The sequence below is a fragment of the Cinclus cinclus genome, chromosome 8 (genome assembly GCF_963662255.1).
Source record: "Cinclus cinclus chromosome 8, bCinCin1.1, whole genome shotgun sequence".
Classification (NCBI taxonomy): domain Eukaryota; kingdom Metazoa; phylum Chordata; class Aves; order Passeriformes; family Cinclidae; genus Cinclus; species Cinclus cinclus.
The window spans coordinates 1,317,261-1,333,053 of record NC_085053.1 but is presented as its reverse complement, the minus strand read 5'-3'; the positions used below and the strand labels follow the sequence as shown (position 1 = coordinate 1,333,053).

The 15,793-nt window shown below is 41.9% G+C and overlaps 1 protein-coding gene across 2 annotated transcripts in view; it reads left to right on the top strand.

The window, feature by feature from the left end:
- DNM3 (dynamin 3) overlaps positions 1-15,793 on the top strand; it is a 172,532-nt gene that overhangs the window by 132,593 nt on the left and 24,146 nt on the right. For both annotated transcript variants that reach the window (XM_062497051.1, XM_062497052.1), the window contains one exon: positions 15,172-15,336. In XM_062497051.1, the coding sequence (XP_062353035.1) occupies positions 15,172-15,336 (165 nt within the window). The remainder of the gene's footprint in view (positions 1-15,171; positions 15,337-15,793) is intronic.

Here is a 15,793-nt window from a genome sequence, read left to right as displayed (position 1 = left end):
TCTGTTTTTCCAAACCTTGAAGTTATCCATGTGTTCCAGGACCATGTTCAATCCCCCATTGTGTTGATGCTACCTCACAATTCTGTCTAATGGGCAGAATCAAATTTAACTGGCAAGTTTATGCTATTGTATTTCAGTAAGACCCATCAACCCATTCAACACTTTGATGATGAAATCCTTCAAGGCTGCTAGTTTTTCTTTCCATATTCTAACTTACTTATCTGTTAGAGGGTTGTTTTACTGCACTATTCTTTCATTAATACTCATCTTTATGAGCTTATTTACCAGTTTCCTAAGAGTATCACTTTGCTGAACCAAAGATCTGTCAAGCTTTCTTTGGTCAGAAAAATCAGTTAACTTACTGAGTTTGGCATGCTCTGCCATCTTTATTTTTATTATAAAAATTTTATTTAAGGTCTCTCTTCAGAAGCACATTCAAAAGCCTTGTATATAGTCATGGTTTGACTAACAAGCCTGTACTTGCATCAATTTTCTTCTCATTTTGGGAAGAGTCTGGGTGCTGCACTCGCTGTTCCACAGAACCAAGTACCATGCTGGTACCTTCATGCTGAAATTCTGCACCTACTCCATGAGCAGTAGCAGGAGCTGCTGCGTTACTGGGACCTGATGTCTGGATATGGGTGGATATCCATGATCATTTCAGGGGATTCTGCATAGTTTCTTTTGTTGTTGTTGTTGTTGTTGTTGTTTTGCATCAGGTTTGGGAGTTTGGTTTTGGTTTTTTTCATTCTGTTTTTTTGAGGGTAGCAATTTATTCCCTCACTGCGTCCATTCACATCTCCTCCCGTGGTTAGGAGAGAGTGATGATTTTGCAGTAAGGTTTCTCTCACCTGAGAAATCTGGTGCAAGAATTTTGTCTGTGAAAGAGTGGTCTGAGGAACCCAATGGAAACCATCCTGTCAGATAAGAAGCTTCAAGGCAGAGGGCACAGGTTTTCCCCTGGCCTGCTCTGGATGACAGAAAACTGCCTGTGAGTGCCAGGAATTCACATTCCTGTGGCACAGCATCTTCTTCTTTGACATTATCAGTGAACTGCATCCTGAAACACAGCCTGTGATTCCAGACCATTGTCTTTCTTCTGCGCTTCCTTCACTGCTTCCCTGGCCACTGGCTGGTTTTTGTTTTTACATTCTTGCATTTTTCTACTGGTTCAGTTCCCATTCCTCTTCCAGGTTTCCCTCAGGCAAGTTGATCTCTTAGTGCTTGTTTCCATAAGCCCTCACTTCCCTTCAGCAGTGGTTCCTGTGAACCTTGGATCGCATCCTTGTAGATATTCATGCCACTAACCCGTGGCCCTGCACTCACACATCCTATCTGTGTGTGGGTGAAAGAAGGACATGCTTTTGTAGGCATCTGAACTGACACTGTGCTAGTTCATGCTGAGGTAGGTGTCTGTCTAATTCTAGACAGCATTAGGCACAAATAAGAATTGTTTAATGTGGGATACTTAATTATCAGTGGGAAAATGTGCACGCTCTCAGATGCCTTGTCAACAATTCATGCCTCAAGATGTGCAGTGTCCAGCAGCTGTGGTGTTAACCTTTGCTAGGTGTTGGGGGTTGGTTCTTTCCCTTTTCCCTCTGTGGAATTTTCCCCATTGTCATGCTAAGATACCTGTTGACTGGGCCCTGGTGGCAAGGGGGAGGGGAGAGAAGAGGGAAACCCCGAGAGATTCAAACATCCAGAAGAGGAAGCGGAAGGCTCTGGCTCGCCCCATTTCCCCCGCGGAGTTCAGACGAGAAGGACGATCGCTGCCTGTGTCCCATCCCTGCCATCCCAGCGTTGGGAACCATCCTCACTGCTGTCAGACCCTGCACTGCTGGTTTTTTTTTTTCGTCTTAACCTGCCACCATCCAGCACTCTGCTGAGCATCGGGACCGACACCGTGAGCGGAGAGCTCTCTCTCCATCTCTCTCTCCCCCTGGGACAGCTCTGCCATCACCCCCAGCCCTCCTGCAGCTCTGCGGGAGCCGCCCGCCCCCAGCACCGGGAACTGCAGCTCAGGGAAAAGGTGCCTGCAGCCAAAAAACACTGGGACTGAGTTACTGTTCTGTTTGTGGCTAATTTCATAGCTGTTGTTGTTCTTGTTTGTCTTATCAAATATACTAGTAAAGAACTGTTATTCCTATCCCCATATCTTTTGCCTGAGAGCTCCCTTAATTTCAAAATCATCATAATCTGTAGGAAGGAAGGATCATTTCCTTAGCAAACACCTGTCTTTCAAACCAGGACACTAGGCCATGCTGAACATGTGAAAACCCAGTCATTTCTGTGTGTTTGCATGGGATATTTCTTTGCTGTGATTAATGGTCCACTAACAGTGTCCAGTGCAAGTTCAGTGCAATGTACAAAGTGTCTTTGATGCCAGACGTTCTACAGTGCTGTGCAGAAACCAAAGTTAATAGTTGTAAGCCTGAGAAGACTGGAATGTTTTCGATTTACTTTTAAACAAATTACTTTACTGTGCCATTCTCACATGGGAGTAAATTCCACAGTCTTAGTGCCACATTAGACAAAACTTTTTTACCTGCTGGTTTCTGTTTATACTTGGAGAAAAGAAATAAACCTCAGTTAGGAGTTGGAGGGAATAGGACAGGACTATTAAACTCGGTGGGAATTCTGGCAGGGGTTTTGCTGGGAGCAGAGTGGGATGCAGGAGTTCAGGATGTAGCTGAAGGATGATTTGTGGTGCAGTGTGGAGTTAAGGAATTCTTTGGGCCCAATAATCAAACTCGTGAAGGGCACCTGTAGGAAAAGCATTAAAACTGTTTTTGCCACTCCAGAAATGTAAGGAAGCACTTGTAGTCTTAAGTAAATGGATGCTGGGAAGGAGATTCCTAGTGGCTGTGATTGGGGATGGATTGGACCCAATTCCTGAAAGGAGCAATTCTAATGTAAGTAATGGGGGTGTGCATCCATCCAGGAATGACACCTCAGGGAGAGAAAGTGTCCCTGAACTCACCATGTCCTCCTGTAATGGTAAAGATTTTCAGACTGACACAGGGAAGTTCCGAAAGAATTAGACTTTAATGCTTTTAGGGCGGACTAATACCGTGACTTTTAAAAAAATGAAATGTGTACAAAATGCCTAAGTAGGAATGTGGATCCATCCAGCATTGCTCCAAGTGGGACACCCTCTCATGATAATAAGTGCACTGTGATCTTCTGATAGAAGATAAAATGCACAACCCATTCCAGTGACTCCTTTTGATTGAAACATGAGTGTATATTAATTATGAACAGAACCAAGAACACTGGATGATTTTTTCAACTGCTCACTTGGCCTTTTTTGTGCTAAACTTTTTTTTTACAAGGCTTTTGTTTTGTGCTTGTTACATGGTTTTATGGCTTTATAAATGCATATGCAATCAAAAAGGATTTTAATTTTGTTTTGAGTAGTTTTTGCTTTAAGTTGGGCCATCTACAGTTCATTAGTATTTTATGCTACGCATGGAAATCCAAATGGAAAAAAAAGTTTATATTTAAATGATGCTCAGATAAATGCAATTGCAAAAATTGGACAAATAAATCCCCTCACCTGAAATCAGCTTTAGAGTCTGTTGTCTTCCTCTGATGTTTCTAACCTGCATCTCGTCTTTTCCAAAATAGCAGCTCCTCTCAGTGCAGTGGTTTCCCATAAAACCTTACCTCAGTTAGAAAATGAACAATGCAAATGGTGCAAATAATTTTTCAGCGTCCTCAGAGCCCTAAAGCCTTTGCTGCCACTTGTTTGGACTCTAGAGTAAGATACACCAAAAGGTGATGCAGAATGTGGATGGGAGAAAGGCTCTGAGAGGATCTGAGGGTCTTTCCACTTCAACTTGTGAGGCAGGGAAAGTCTTTCATCTTGGTTTCTTTTCACTGTGTGGCCTTTTTCCTATGGAAAAAGAAAAAAAAGTGTATATTGATCAATACTGAAAGAAATCAATGTGTGTATAGCATGTGATGGCTTTTCTCATCCTGAGTCAAACCTGAGATAAGGAGTGGCACTCTCAGTGCTGGGAAGCTTGTGGGGGCAGAGGCAGGGCATCCTTCCCAGGTGATGCCTCAAGTAGAACAACAATTTTGGTACAATTCCAAACAGTAAAAATGGATTTTTACTGGCTTTTCCAAACAGTAAAAATGTATCTCAGGACATGTTCCTGGTCCAAGTCCTTTTCCTGTGGTGAGGAAGAAGCTGTGTAGGAGAGGACAGGATTGTTAAACCTGAGTGTTCCTGGGCAGCAGGTGCTGAGCTGCCCTCTTTGGATGGGAATCCTGAAATATCACCAGGCCTGAGGCTGTGTTGGGTTTCCAGGCTGGGCAGAGTAAGGAGCAGTTATCTGCTTTTGCCTAAGATTGCTCCAACTCTCTCTAACCCACTGGCTTCCTGGCCATCTGGAAAGGCAAGCCTCTCACGTGTAGAATGTCTTGGGAGAAAAAGAGGAGGAGGGAGTGTGCTGGGCTGGAAGTGTCTCATCCCCTTTATCATCTCCCAAATGCCTGTCTACATCAGGGAAATCACCTGTGCTTCAAGGTGGCTCCCCAGAGTGCTCCCCAGTTTGGCAGACTGGTAAGGAACTCCAGAGGGTTTCTCAGATTAAATGATACTCAAGTCTTGCCATGAGGGTCTTAAGAATCCATGAGTATTAATATGGCCATAAGGCTATAAATTCAGGGATTTTGACCTCAGAGTCTTTGAGCGTGTTTAAAAATAGCTCACCCATCCTCATTTTATCACTTCATATACTCTGACACAATTTTGGAACCTGCCTCCATCCCATCTAGCAGGGGAACACTATAATTAAGACTCAGTTTTGAAAGGCTGTTCTCTCTTAGCTTAAGGCAGAAAAAGGCTTTATGTATTTTGTACGAGATTATAAACAATTCATTGGCTAAAATTAGCAGTAAAAAGGGAGCCCCAGCTCTTTCCTGCCCTGTGGTTTGTACCACAAAGACTTAGTGTTTTTAAATCATGACAGAGCTCTCTAAAAACCTTGAAAGCATATTATGTATGTGTCACTTTGGCTCAGTTAGGAATAGTCTCACCTCCAAGCCAGAAGGCCATGGGTTCAAATTCCATGCCCGCCCTTGCACAGGGCTGTCTCCCAGTAATTTCATTGCAAAAAATGTTCAGAACCGTAGGGGAAGAAGAGGGAAATTCCGTGTCTGTAGCTCCACTGTGAGACATTCAGTCCTTGGGATGATGCATTAAACCAGGGCTCTTGCCCCCCAGCTTTGCTCAGCAGGCACAAACCCTGGAACAGGGGAAGGGGAGCCTTCGTGGGGGTGGCAGCTTTTACTTTTCTTGACAAAAGCAGTTGTAATCCTCAGGATTGTGTGTGTGAGCTACTGCTCCTCATCATGCTGCCACAAGGACAGGGTTTCCTTGGTACTGTTGCGAAGAATGAGTTTTGACTTTACCTTTTTGCTGCTGATCAATGCCAGAAGGACACTAAATAAAAAAAGGCAATAAATCCTTTTGAACTGAAAACACCATAATAAGTCGTTTAAAAAAATGAAGTGCCAAGTAAGGGTTGTTTGTGGCAACAGCAAAGCCAGGTAATTTTTGCTGCAAAGGTAGACTCCATATGGACACAGTCTTAATCACTGATGTCCTTCACCTTCCCCACAGAGAGGAGGTCAGAGTGATTTAAGCTTTAAACTTTATAGTTTCATTGTGGTTTGTGCCAAAGGGAATGTGGTCTTATAACACGAAGTGTTTATATTTGTTGCTTACAGACGTGTATTAACTTACCAAAATCTCACCTTCTCTTAAATAAAATTTATTTTAGGAGGAAAAAAACCCCATTATTTAATTTTCTACTGTTTTTATAGATTACATAGAAGGGGTTTGTCATAGTTATACAAAATGGAAGCCATGTCATAAATGTTATGTACAGCATAGTTGCTCACAACTCATTTCTTACCCTGAAAATAATTTTACCCAATAATTTTCAATTTCTGGTTTTTTGTGGCACAAATCCAAAGTGTTCCTCTATGGATGATTTTCTTTTGTTTAGAAATATTTGTTACATTTCAGTAAAGCTCTCAATGTTTTAAATTCCTCCTCTGCTCTGTTTTGAGGGCTTTTTTGCTACAGGAATGTTGCAGGTCCCATTTTGGCTCCCAGCTTTGAAAGGGAGCAGAAATGGAGAGTGTGGATATGGTGATCACTGATGCTCTGCTGGGGTAAGAGTTCTTGCCAGAATTTGTAGCCCACTGTCACTCTGTGTGACAGAGGGAAACTCACTGGAAAACCCACTGATGTGGATGAGAACTTTGAATCTTAGGACCTGAATTATCAGATGAAATGTTTTGATGAGAACTCTGGCCAAGCTATGTTTGGGATATGATTAACATCTGGGAAAGGCAGATTTATCAACATAAGATGATGGTGGTTCTTGTGTGTCCACTTACTAAATTAGATTAAACACATTCCTCTCTCTTAGCAATTCTTTTTTCAGATAGGCAATTACTGTGGGAAGTACAGAGACTATGAGAATTGGGCCAGTAGGTGGAGGGATAATCCATCTTGTCCTGGCAGGAGTGTTGACTCAGTCACATCTTGGGGGGGAGGGGGGGGAAATGGAGGAAGGGGGGGGCGGTTAGAGGTGGTCCCTGCAAGGCTTGAGTTGGTAATGGGCTGTCAAAATTCAGGGTAAAAGGTGGGCTAGGGGCTTGTCCACAAGACAGATTTCTGTACTATGATCTGGTCCATGCTGGGAAAAAAAGATTGAGAATCCTTCCCATAGAGCCTGGCTGAGCAGTGCTGGCTGAATATGAGGCAAAGGGGAATGTAAATGGTGCTGCTCTGGAGCACAGGGATCCAACTGTGTGAAACCAGTGTGGGTGCTATTAAAATGCCATCTTCCTCTTCTTTCCCCTTTCCTTCCTCCCTTCCTCCCCCTCTGCTGTCAGCCTGGCTGAGGAAAAGTCAAATAACGTACGACTGTGTTCCTTGGCATCACCACTGCAATTTCCCTTTAGGGGCTTCAGACTTGAGAATGGGAGGTTTTAAATCTTGCTGATTCGTGCTATTCCAGCAAGCGTTATGTGTGAGGAAAAAGAACAATGCCAGTTCGAAAGAGAAATCACAAGTGAGAAATCATTGCTGCTAAATCAGGTGTTGCAGAGGCCAGTGGAAAATTCAGTCACTAAGAAAAGTAGGAAATTACTTTGTTTAGAACTGAGAAGGTTAATGAGAATGAAGTAGAAAGTGCTCTCTGTGTATTCAGCCCCTAAGGATTTGAGCAAAGTTAGAGGGATTTATTTACTGATTATCCAGACTATACAACTGGCAATAAGATTAAGTGAGGAATTTTGGAACATGCTGACATTTCTTATTTGCATCATTTACTATGGAGATCATTTGTCGGTGCTGCACTGAGTTTGTGGTGAACCAGGGCTTAGTCTGGCCCAGCAGAGACAGATCTGGTACTTCTCATGGCTCGAGGGATGTGGGGGTGAAAACAGTTTAATGTCCTCTTTTGTGTCTCAGAAAGGAAACATCAAGTTTGTCTAGGTGCTTATCAGGGGAGAATTTCAGAATATTTTCCTAGAAACCATTAATTATGAAAAAGAATGGAGTTATAGGGGCCACATTGCATTAGATCAAGTAAAAATAAAAGACAAGGGTTGTAATTTATAGAGCCCTGCACTGGATGCTGTACAGAGCTCCCCCACTGCAAGGCCTCTCTGAGCCCGTCCCTCCCAGCATGCACACAGATCTGCACATGGATCTGCTGCCTTCCTCCTCTTCCTCCTCCCCCTCCTCTGCTCACACTTACTTCAACCAGGCTGCTGAGCACCAGAAGTTACCACCTCAGCTGGAACAAATGAGGAGGGACCGTGGAATAGGAGTTCAGCATAGGATTCATTTCAAACAGAATTATTACTTTAATTGATTATTCTGGGTACCTGCCACTGAAATGATCACATGTGGTGAAAAAAGTGCAACTCCTAGACAAGTTAAGTCATAAGCTGCACTTTAAATATGTAATCTCAGGCAAAGTATTTCACTCAGCCCATGTCTGTGCACTGAGCACATACTTGCCCCATTTTAATCTTGAAAATAAGAAAATTCCTTGTTCCTAAAGGAATCCTTTAGCTCAGCCTTGTGCAATGTTGCTGGAATGAGGAAAACTTTGTTAGTGACCCTCTCTTGCCTGGTTACTGCTAAGTAAGGGAGGTAAAAAACAGAGAAGAGAGGCAAGGTGTGATTTCAGTCTTCCTGTTAATACTTCCCTGATCAGCCTCATGGATGACTAATTTTCTTGCTTTCTGTTTTCATCATCTTTGGTAGAAATTCTGGGACTTGTATTTGTTTTGGTTCTTAGGGGACTGCATACCACAGCCAGTAGCTTTAATCCTTTAATCCTCACATGTCCGGCTGATGCCTCCACCCATTGATTGCCTCCTTTCTCAGCAAATTATCCTATTCCCTTCACACTTAATGACCACTGCTGGACCAGGCTGCTCTCTCTGGGAATGCGTTTCATGTGCTTGGTAACAAATCCACAATAAATTTCATCCTGAACATCATCTGGGCCGATGCTTACACTTTGAGTCGTCATCATCATCATCATCATGATTTGAATTCCAGGGTAACTCCCACTTCTGGACTTCCCAATACCCACTGACATCCTTCTACACTGAAATAATAGCAGATAACATGCCAGTAGTATCTCATGTCCGAGATTTTTTTTTCTAATGTTCTCTTAATAATATGGGGCACTTCATGTGTTGTTATGACAAGGAAATTCTTTGACAGAAAAGTTTGCAAATTCCAAAGTAGTATTTGTTTTATAAACAAAGGTGCTGTTTTCCTTATACCAGCCTCTTTTTGCTTTTGCTTGTCCAGCAGTCTGCTCTGAAAGGCATGAAGCAGCTGTTGGCCCCCAGTCAAAATTTGCAGTGCAGGGAGGGTTATGTAAAAGTCCTTTGTGTGAGAGACGTACATGGCAGCAAATGGTGAAATTGGAGTGCAGATTCTTTGAGGGGAGACAGCTATTCTCCCTATAGCAAGGGGAGAATTTTTTACTTGATCTTTGCATAGAAGAAAAAGTAGAATATACTGTAATTTTTTTTTATTATTATTATTTTCCAAAATCCCTTTTCTTGTGCTGTGGGTAATTTCACACCCAGTAGCTTCTGCTGGATGGAAGGGATGCAAGAGGTTGCCTATTTCTTTTTCTCAAGGGAAAATCTCTGTACCTAGGTCTTTTCTGAGGGATGCTGCTCTAATCCTTGGAAGAGATTTGCAGCTATCCTAGTCCATCTATTTCTGTGCTTCACTGTTCTTACCATAGAACACTTTCCAAATATTTATTTGACATCTTTTGTTGTCTGCAAAGACACTTACCTCTACCCTTCCACAAGTGATTTCTTTTGAACTCATCAGTCCCATTTTATCTTACCTTTTCCCTTGAGGTAATATTTTACAGAGCCCTGAACCATCCTCAGTGGCTTCTCTGTGAACACTCTCAAAATGTTCCTTAAATTTCTGGTGCTGTGATAACCAGCACTGGATGCACAGTTCTTGTACTGATTTTGTAATAGCCAGACATTGTTGACTCATGCTCTGTTTCCACTGCACTGTGGACACAGCTCCTTTTCTGCTGAACTGCTCCTTAAGTGGCCATTCTCACACTCTATGTTAATAAAAGATTTATTCCTGCCTAAGGCACCCCATGGTGGGATTCTTGGGGTGTCCTGTGCAGGGCCAGGAGGTGGACTTGATGCTCCTTGTGGGTCCCTTCCAACTCAGGAGAATCTGTGAAGTCAAATAGTTTATATTCATAATGAATTCATCTAGATTTTGAACCTGTTTCTCTAGGTCATTGTGAAGTCTGGTGCTGTCATCTAACTTGTTCACATTCCCTTCCAGTTTCTTCTCATCTGTATGTGTAATAAACCCAGGCTATAACCCACCATCCCGAGCATTTTTAATAAGCATATTATAAACCACAGCCCATGTGAAAGTCCCCTCGATCCAGTTCTCCAGTTGGCCACCAAGCCACTGACAGCTTTTCTATGTAATGAGCATCCAACCAGTAACTGCAGGGAAAGCAAATTTCCATTAATTTAAATGTCACCTGAGAATGTGTCAGAAAGCTTGACTGAAGTTTGAAATGTGTGGTATCTGTGTTAACAACTGTAAGATCTGAATCCCTGTTCTAAAAGGAGGTTGGATTGATTTGCCATGATTAGTTATCAACCTGTTAAGAGCTGTCAGATGAAAGTAAATCCATATTTCTTGGGGTTCTGGTAATACATCATTCCTCTCTGTTCCAAAACAGCTTCTTTCAGGCAGAAAACCTGACAGACTCTGAATGTTTGGGATGGTTAAAGCCATGCAGGTACCTGGGGAGCAATGTGTGCATTCAGCAGGAGGATTTAGCTAAGGGTCTGCACTGGGCAATATCTGTAACCACAGAGAAGAATTGGAGTAAATGCTGGTTTAGGCAAATCCAGAGAGTGAAGTATTTGTGAACCAAGTTGCACTAGGGTGTATCATTCTTCTGGGGGTTATGAAGTGAGAGACATGGTGTGTGTGAGGGAAAGGCAGATCTTAACCTCTGCTTAGAGCAGTTCAAGGCTGCTGCTGAAGGCATTGCAGCTGAAAGGGACAGCCTGTGGGTGGCTCAGTAAAGGGAACAGCAGTACAAAGTCAGGACATGCTGAAAGCATGGAAGAGAGTGGCAAAGTCACCCTCTGTGAGGGAAAAGGACAGCTTCCAAGCTACCCGGGAAGTGTTCTTTTTCTGCTGCTTGCTTTGTTGTAAATACACAAAAGTAATGTATTGTCATTTACTTGTGGTTCCTTCCAGTAAGAAAACCTCGCTGTGTGAAGCCATCATGTGGTTTCAGCAGTCCTCTGGCAAAAGGCACGCTATGTACAGCTGAGAGGATCTTAGCTAAATTATGTATCCAGCATCAAACTGCAATGAAGAGAAAATCAGTTGTAAAGATTTAGGGAAAAGCAGGGGGGTAAGGACAACTGCAGTGTGCTGAGTGTTTGTGCATTAAAGAAAAAACTTACTTGGACAGGGATACATAAAATAGATTTTATGTGTATTTTCAGCAGCTGCGAATTAAAACATAAATACAATCTGGCTGGCATAATTAATTCTCAGGTGGTCGTTGTTGTTAAGAACTTGGAACCGTAAATGAAAGAGCTGAAAGCAGCTTTTAAATGAGCTATTTCTTACTGCAGCCATGGGCATATTTCTCACTGTACAGAGATTTGCTTTGCTGCTGCTCTGATTTTTACCCTTGAGCCAGTCACCTTCCAGTCTGCTTCCTCTCGGTCACTGTTAATAGAACGCCTTTTTGATTACAGAAAATTGGTTGATACACTTCTCTAATGAAAATGCTAGACAAATGCTCCTTCTTGGAACTGACATCAGGAATGCTGTACAAGACATTCTTAAATATGTTGGCAGCTGCCCTGAATGTAATGAAATCATGGAAATTAGAAGTATTGCTCTCTCTGTGTGGCCTGCTCAGGACTGTTTTCAGTGTGTTACCCAGTTTTGCTGTGAATTTCAAAAGGAATTACTTTTCATTAAGTTTCCTTGGGACATTCTTGAACTTGCTTATAATTTCTACATTCAGAAAAATTACCCTCATATCCTAAGGTATTGCTCCTTTGTTTTGGATTGCACACAGTTCCTCATGCCTGCATCCCCAGCACCACACTAAATCATTGCTCTTGCAGCAGAGAGTTTACAATCTTCAGAAGATCAATAACTTTTCTGGTAGAAATGATGAAATCCTATTCTCACTGCAGTAAAATTCCCACAAACTTAAGTGGTTTGAATTTCACAGGCAGTTTTTAGTCCCCTCTTGTATGACACATCCATTAATCCTTAACACATTCTTAGTACAGAAGGTGTCTAAATGCAGAGAAGTTGCAGAGTAGAAGTGGAGTGTACCTTGGGTTTCAGTGGCACCTTTTTAATCAGGGATCACAGAGCAGCTTCTGAAAGACAGGTGAGACCCACAGCAGGGTGCAAGGGATTGATATTTTTAGTCTCCTGAAGTGCAGGGAGCAGAAGGGCAGGATGTCTGTGGGTGTATGGAAGGGTACATGGAAGCGCCACCTTGGCTCCCACCTTACCTTCTCTTCATCTGTGTTTTTTTCACCTGTTGCTTCTTTGTAGCCTTGGTGTGTTTTCATCACATATTTTGATTTAGAGTTTTCCCAGATGAATTAATTTCCTTTACCTGTTTTGTAGCTCTCAAGCTTCTTCCTTAGTTTCTTTGCCAAAGGTTTACAGAACTCCCTAAGTAATTGCATTTGCATTTGAAGTAGTAATATTCCATTCCTGTCAACAATTAATAGCAGTATTAAGCGAGAGTCAAGTGACTAAAAATTTAGTCCAGATTCATGTGCTGTCACTTAACACTTGCTGTTGGAACTAGTGAGTTCTGGGGGTGAGGAGCTGAAAGGACTGGGGCTGCCTTGGCTGCTGGGAAAGGAAGCATGGAAACCTGTTTGCACCTTCTTTGTTCTCCTTTCCTGCTCAGTTTGGCCATTCCTTTCAGAGCGGGCAGAGAGCGGGCAGGGTTTGCTCCCATGTTCTGCTTTGGGCTCCTTCATTGAACAGACTTTCATTGCAGGAGCCTTGCTGTAAGAAAGAGTGGCAGGGCTCGGGCTGAGGCATGGCTTGCACTGAAGGTGGAGTCACTGTGAGGCTCAGAGAGGCAAGAGCTGTTGTGAAAGGATGGCCTGGAGGTGGAATGGGGCATCTCTGTCACTTGTGATGCCCAGCCTTACCAGGCAACTTCATTTCTGGCCGCTGCTGTTGGCAGAGAGCAAAGAAAGCTTTCTAATGCTCAAAGGTGTCCTGGAGGGCACAGAAATCTGCTGGAAGCAGATTTCCATCTGCATGATGCAATGCAAACAAGATGGTTTCTGGCATGAAAAGCCTTCAGTTGAGACATCAAATCATTAGGAATGCTATGGCCAGAAGCTTTCATAATAAATTACTGTAAAGTCATGAAAGATTGATCTTTTTTGATTTCAGAGAAAATAAATCAACACTATGAAGTCAGCTCTGTTACAGTTTCAAACAAGAGACTATTACCCTTTGCCTCAAAGAACGGAGACAAATTACTATTTTTACTTTACATTCACTTGATGAGGATAATGATAAACATCTGCCACTTTGCTGCTTAGCCAGTTAGGAATCTTATTGCAATGTGTCATTTAAAGAGTGAAAAAAAAATAAAAGGAAAAAAATACATGAACAAACTGCACTTTATATAGACAGCAAAGAAGAAAAGAAAGATAATAGATGTCAAATACAGGGGAACTGGGAAGGGGGCATTTTTGGTCTGTAGTTACTTGGCTAAAATCTGAAGATATTTGATAAATGTATGATTTTTTATTTATTTGGTATTTCACACGGAAAATTACCTTTGCTTTCTCTTTAGACATGGAGGCTAAGAAAAATAGTCTTTGTGCTGTGACTTTTGGCCGTTAGCAGTTTATGAAAAAATATTAGTGTTTATAAGGTAGTGTCTACCAGTGTTACAGCACTGAAAACCCTGCTTTTATCAAGAGCTCTTCCAGTGTCCTCCACAGTCACAAGATTTTTAGGAAGCGCTGCTAATTATTTTTAAAGATCAGCTGCTTTTCCAGTAATCCACCTGTACTTTTGAAAGTTCTTTTACAAACAGTTTTGTTTCTAAATGGTACATTGGGTCTTATTTCTTAACAAAGCTATAACTTAACACATCACAAACACACCATTTCATTTAGACTGGACTGACAAAGCTGTAGTTGAAAAAAAAGTGGTCTACCTACCAATGAGCAGTAGGACATGGAACTAGTAATCCCTTCTTGGCTCACTCTCATACAGGGAGAAGCCTCTTTGGTTTATGTTTGCATATTTAGCACTAATGGCCTTTCTCTGGTGGGTTTGATACTGATCTCAGCTGCTCCAGAAATCTTAAAGCACCAGCCATGTGGCAATTTTAGCTAAAAGCTCTGTTGTAAATGGAGCTGTGCTGGCAGGGCTCTGTCTGGTACATTCTAACTCATTCTCCTTTTTGGCTTCTTCAATTTTTGCAAATGCTTTGTGATTCTTCTTGTTCTTCATGTCCAAGGCCAGGTTGGATGGGCACTGAGCACCCCCGTGTGCCAGGAGGTGTCCCTGCCTGGAAGGGCGGTTGGAATAAGATGAGCTGCAAGGCCCCTTTCAACCCAAAGCACTTTGTGATTCTGTGATTTTGTGCTGCTAGGTACCTACAGAATAGATTTAGATATTATAGTTCATGCTAAGCATGCTCTGGCAGTTGTTTTCAGGGAGAAGTCTATCTGGGGAATGTTGCTCTTTGTACTCTCTGGCTAGAAATTCTGTTCTTTTGACTTCCAGCCTCAGACGGTTTGATTTTCACCAAAGGGGTTTTTTTTTTGTTTTTTTTTCCCCTCCTGTTTTCCTATATTTATACAGGCCAGACTGAAGCAAAGTATAGGCCTTTTAGCTTCCAGTTGAAGTTCCTGGTATTTAATTAGGTCAGCTGTTTACATATGAAGAAGTTTATCTCCTGTCCAATGAAAAAGAGACCTCAAATATATAATTCAGCCTTGAGCATTGGAAGCAATGATGCTTTTGATGTTATCTTTTACAAACCCTTTTGTTTGTATAGGTGCTGTTCACATCTAACAAGTCTGAGACTGAACTGCAAAATTTGTCACAAATCAGCTTCAAGTAACAAGGGTGTGTTTAACCCACAGAAGGGTAAAATTCAAAATCCAGACTTGTGGTGCTTTCTTGCATGGGTCCAGCTGGCTGAATGTGAATGGTAAAAGATTTGATAATAAGTATTGCAGTAAGTGATCTGAGATAATTTCTTGGTATGACGTTTACTGCCGTGCATCTTTGTCTGAAAACTTTCTCTAACATAAAATTACAAAGTAGTGTGGAAATGCGTATATATACTTCATGCAAAAGGTGTCACTTGGCATTAAACTATAAAGGTCCAAATTTCATTATGCTGAACACTAATGTTAAACAGGCCAAGGCGTCATATTTTAACCTGTGTATAATCTTTGTATGAGTTATGTTGCTGGATAACTACAGTTTAAGTCCAGGGGTTTTTCCCTCAACATATTTCAAGGTTACTGCAATCTGAAAGGATTTTTTTTTCTTCTTTGTAGACTGAAACTGAAGAGAATGGCCAAGCAGATAATTTTTCAATGGATCCCCAGCTGGAAAGACAGGTGGAGACAATTCGAAATCTTGTGGACTCCTACATGTCTATTATTAACAAATGTATCCGAGATTTGATACCGAAAACAATCATGCACCTCATGATCAATAATGTAAGTAGCAGCCATGGCTCTAAATTAATTCAAGGTGTCTATCAGACCTCTCACTCTCAAACACACCTCTGGAATACAGCAGCAGCAGCAGGTACTAAAGAGAAGAATAAACATCACACTTGTAGACAAAATATTCCAATATTCCATAATGCTTGGAAGTTCTGCAGCCTTCTCAAATGCTGGCACACTGCCTTGAGTGCTTATCCCAAAATCCTAAAGACTGAATTAATTTACATCTTAATCAAAACATAAGTTATTATTTAAAGGTAATTCAAGGTGGGGTGGTTTTGTTTTGGGTTTTATTTGATGTGTTGCTTTTGATATAACAGAAGGAGTTGGGAGCTCCATGTGGGCAGCCTGTGAGAGCAGCAGAGTTGTGCTTCCTCAGTTTTCAATCTGCAGGCCTTTGTCACGGGTTCATAAAGCAGTTCTTATTTTGTTTGGCTTTCTTTATATT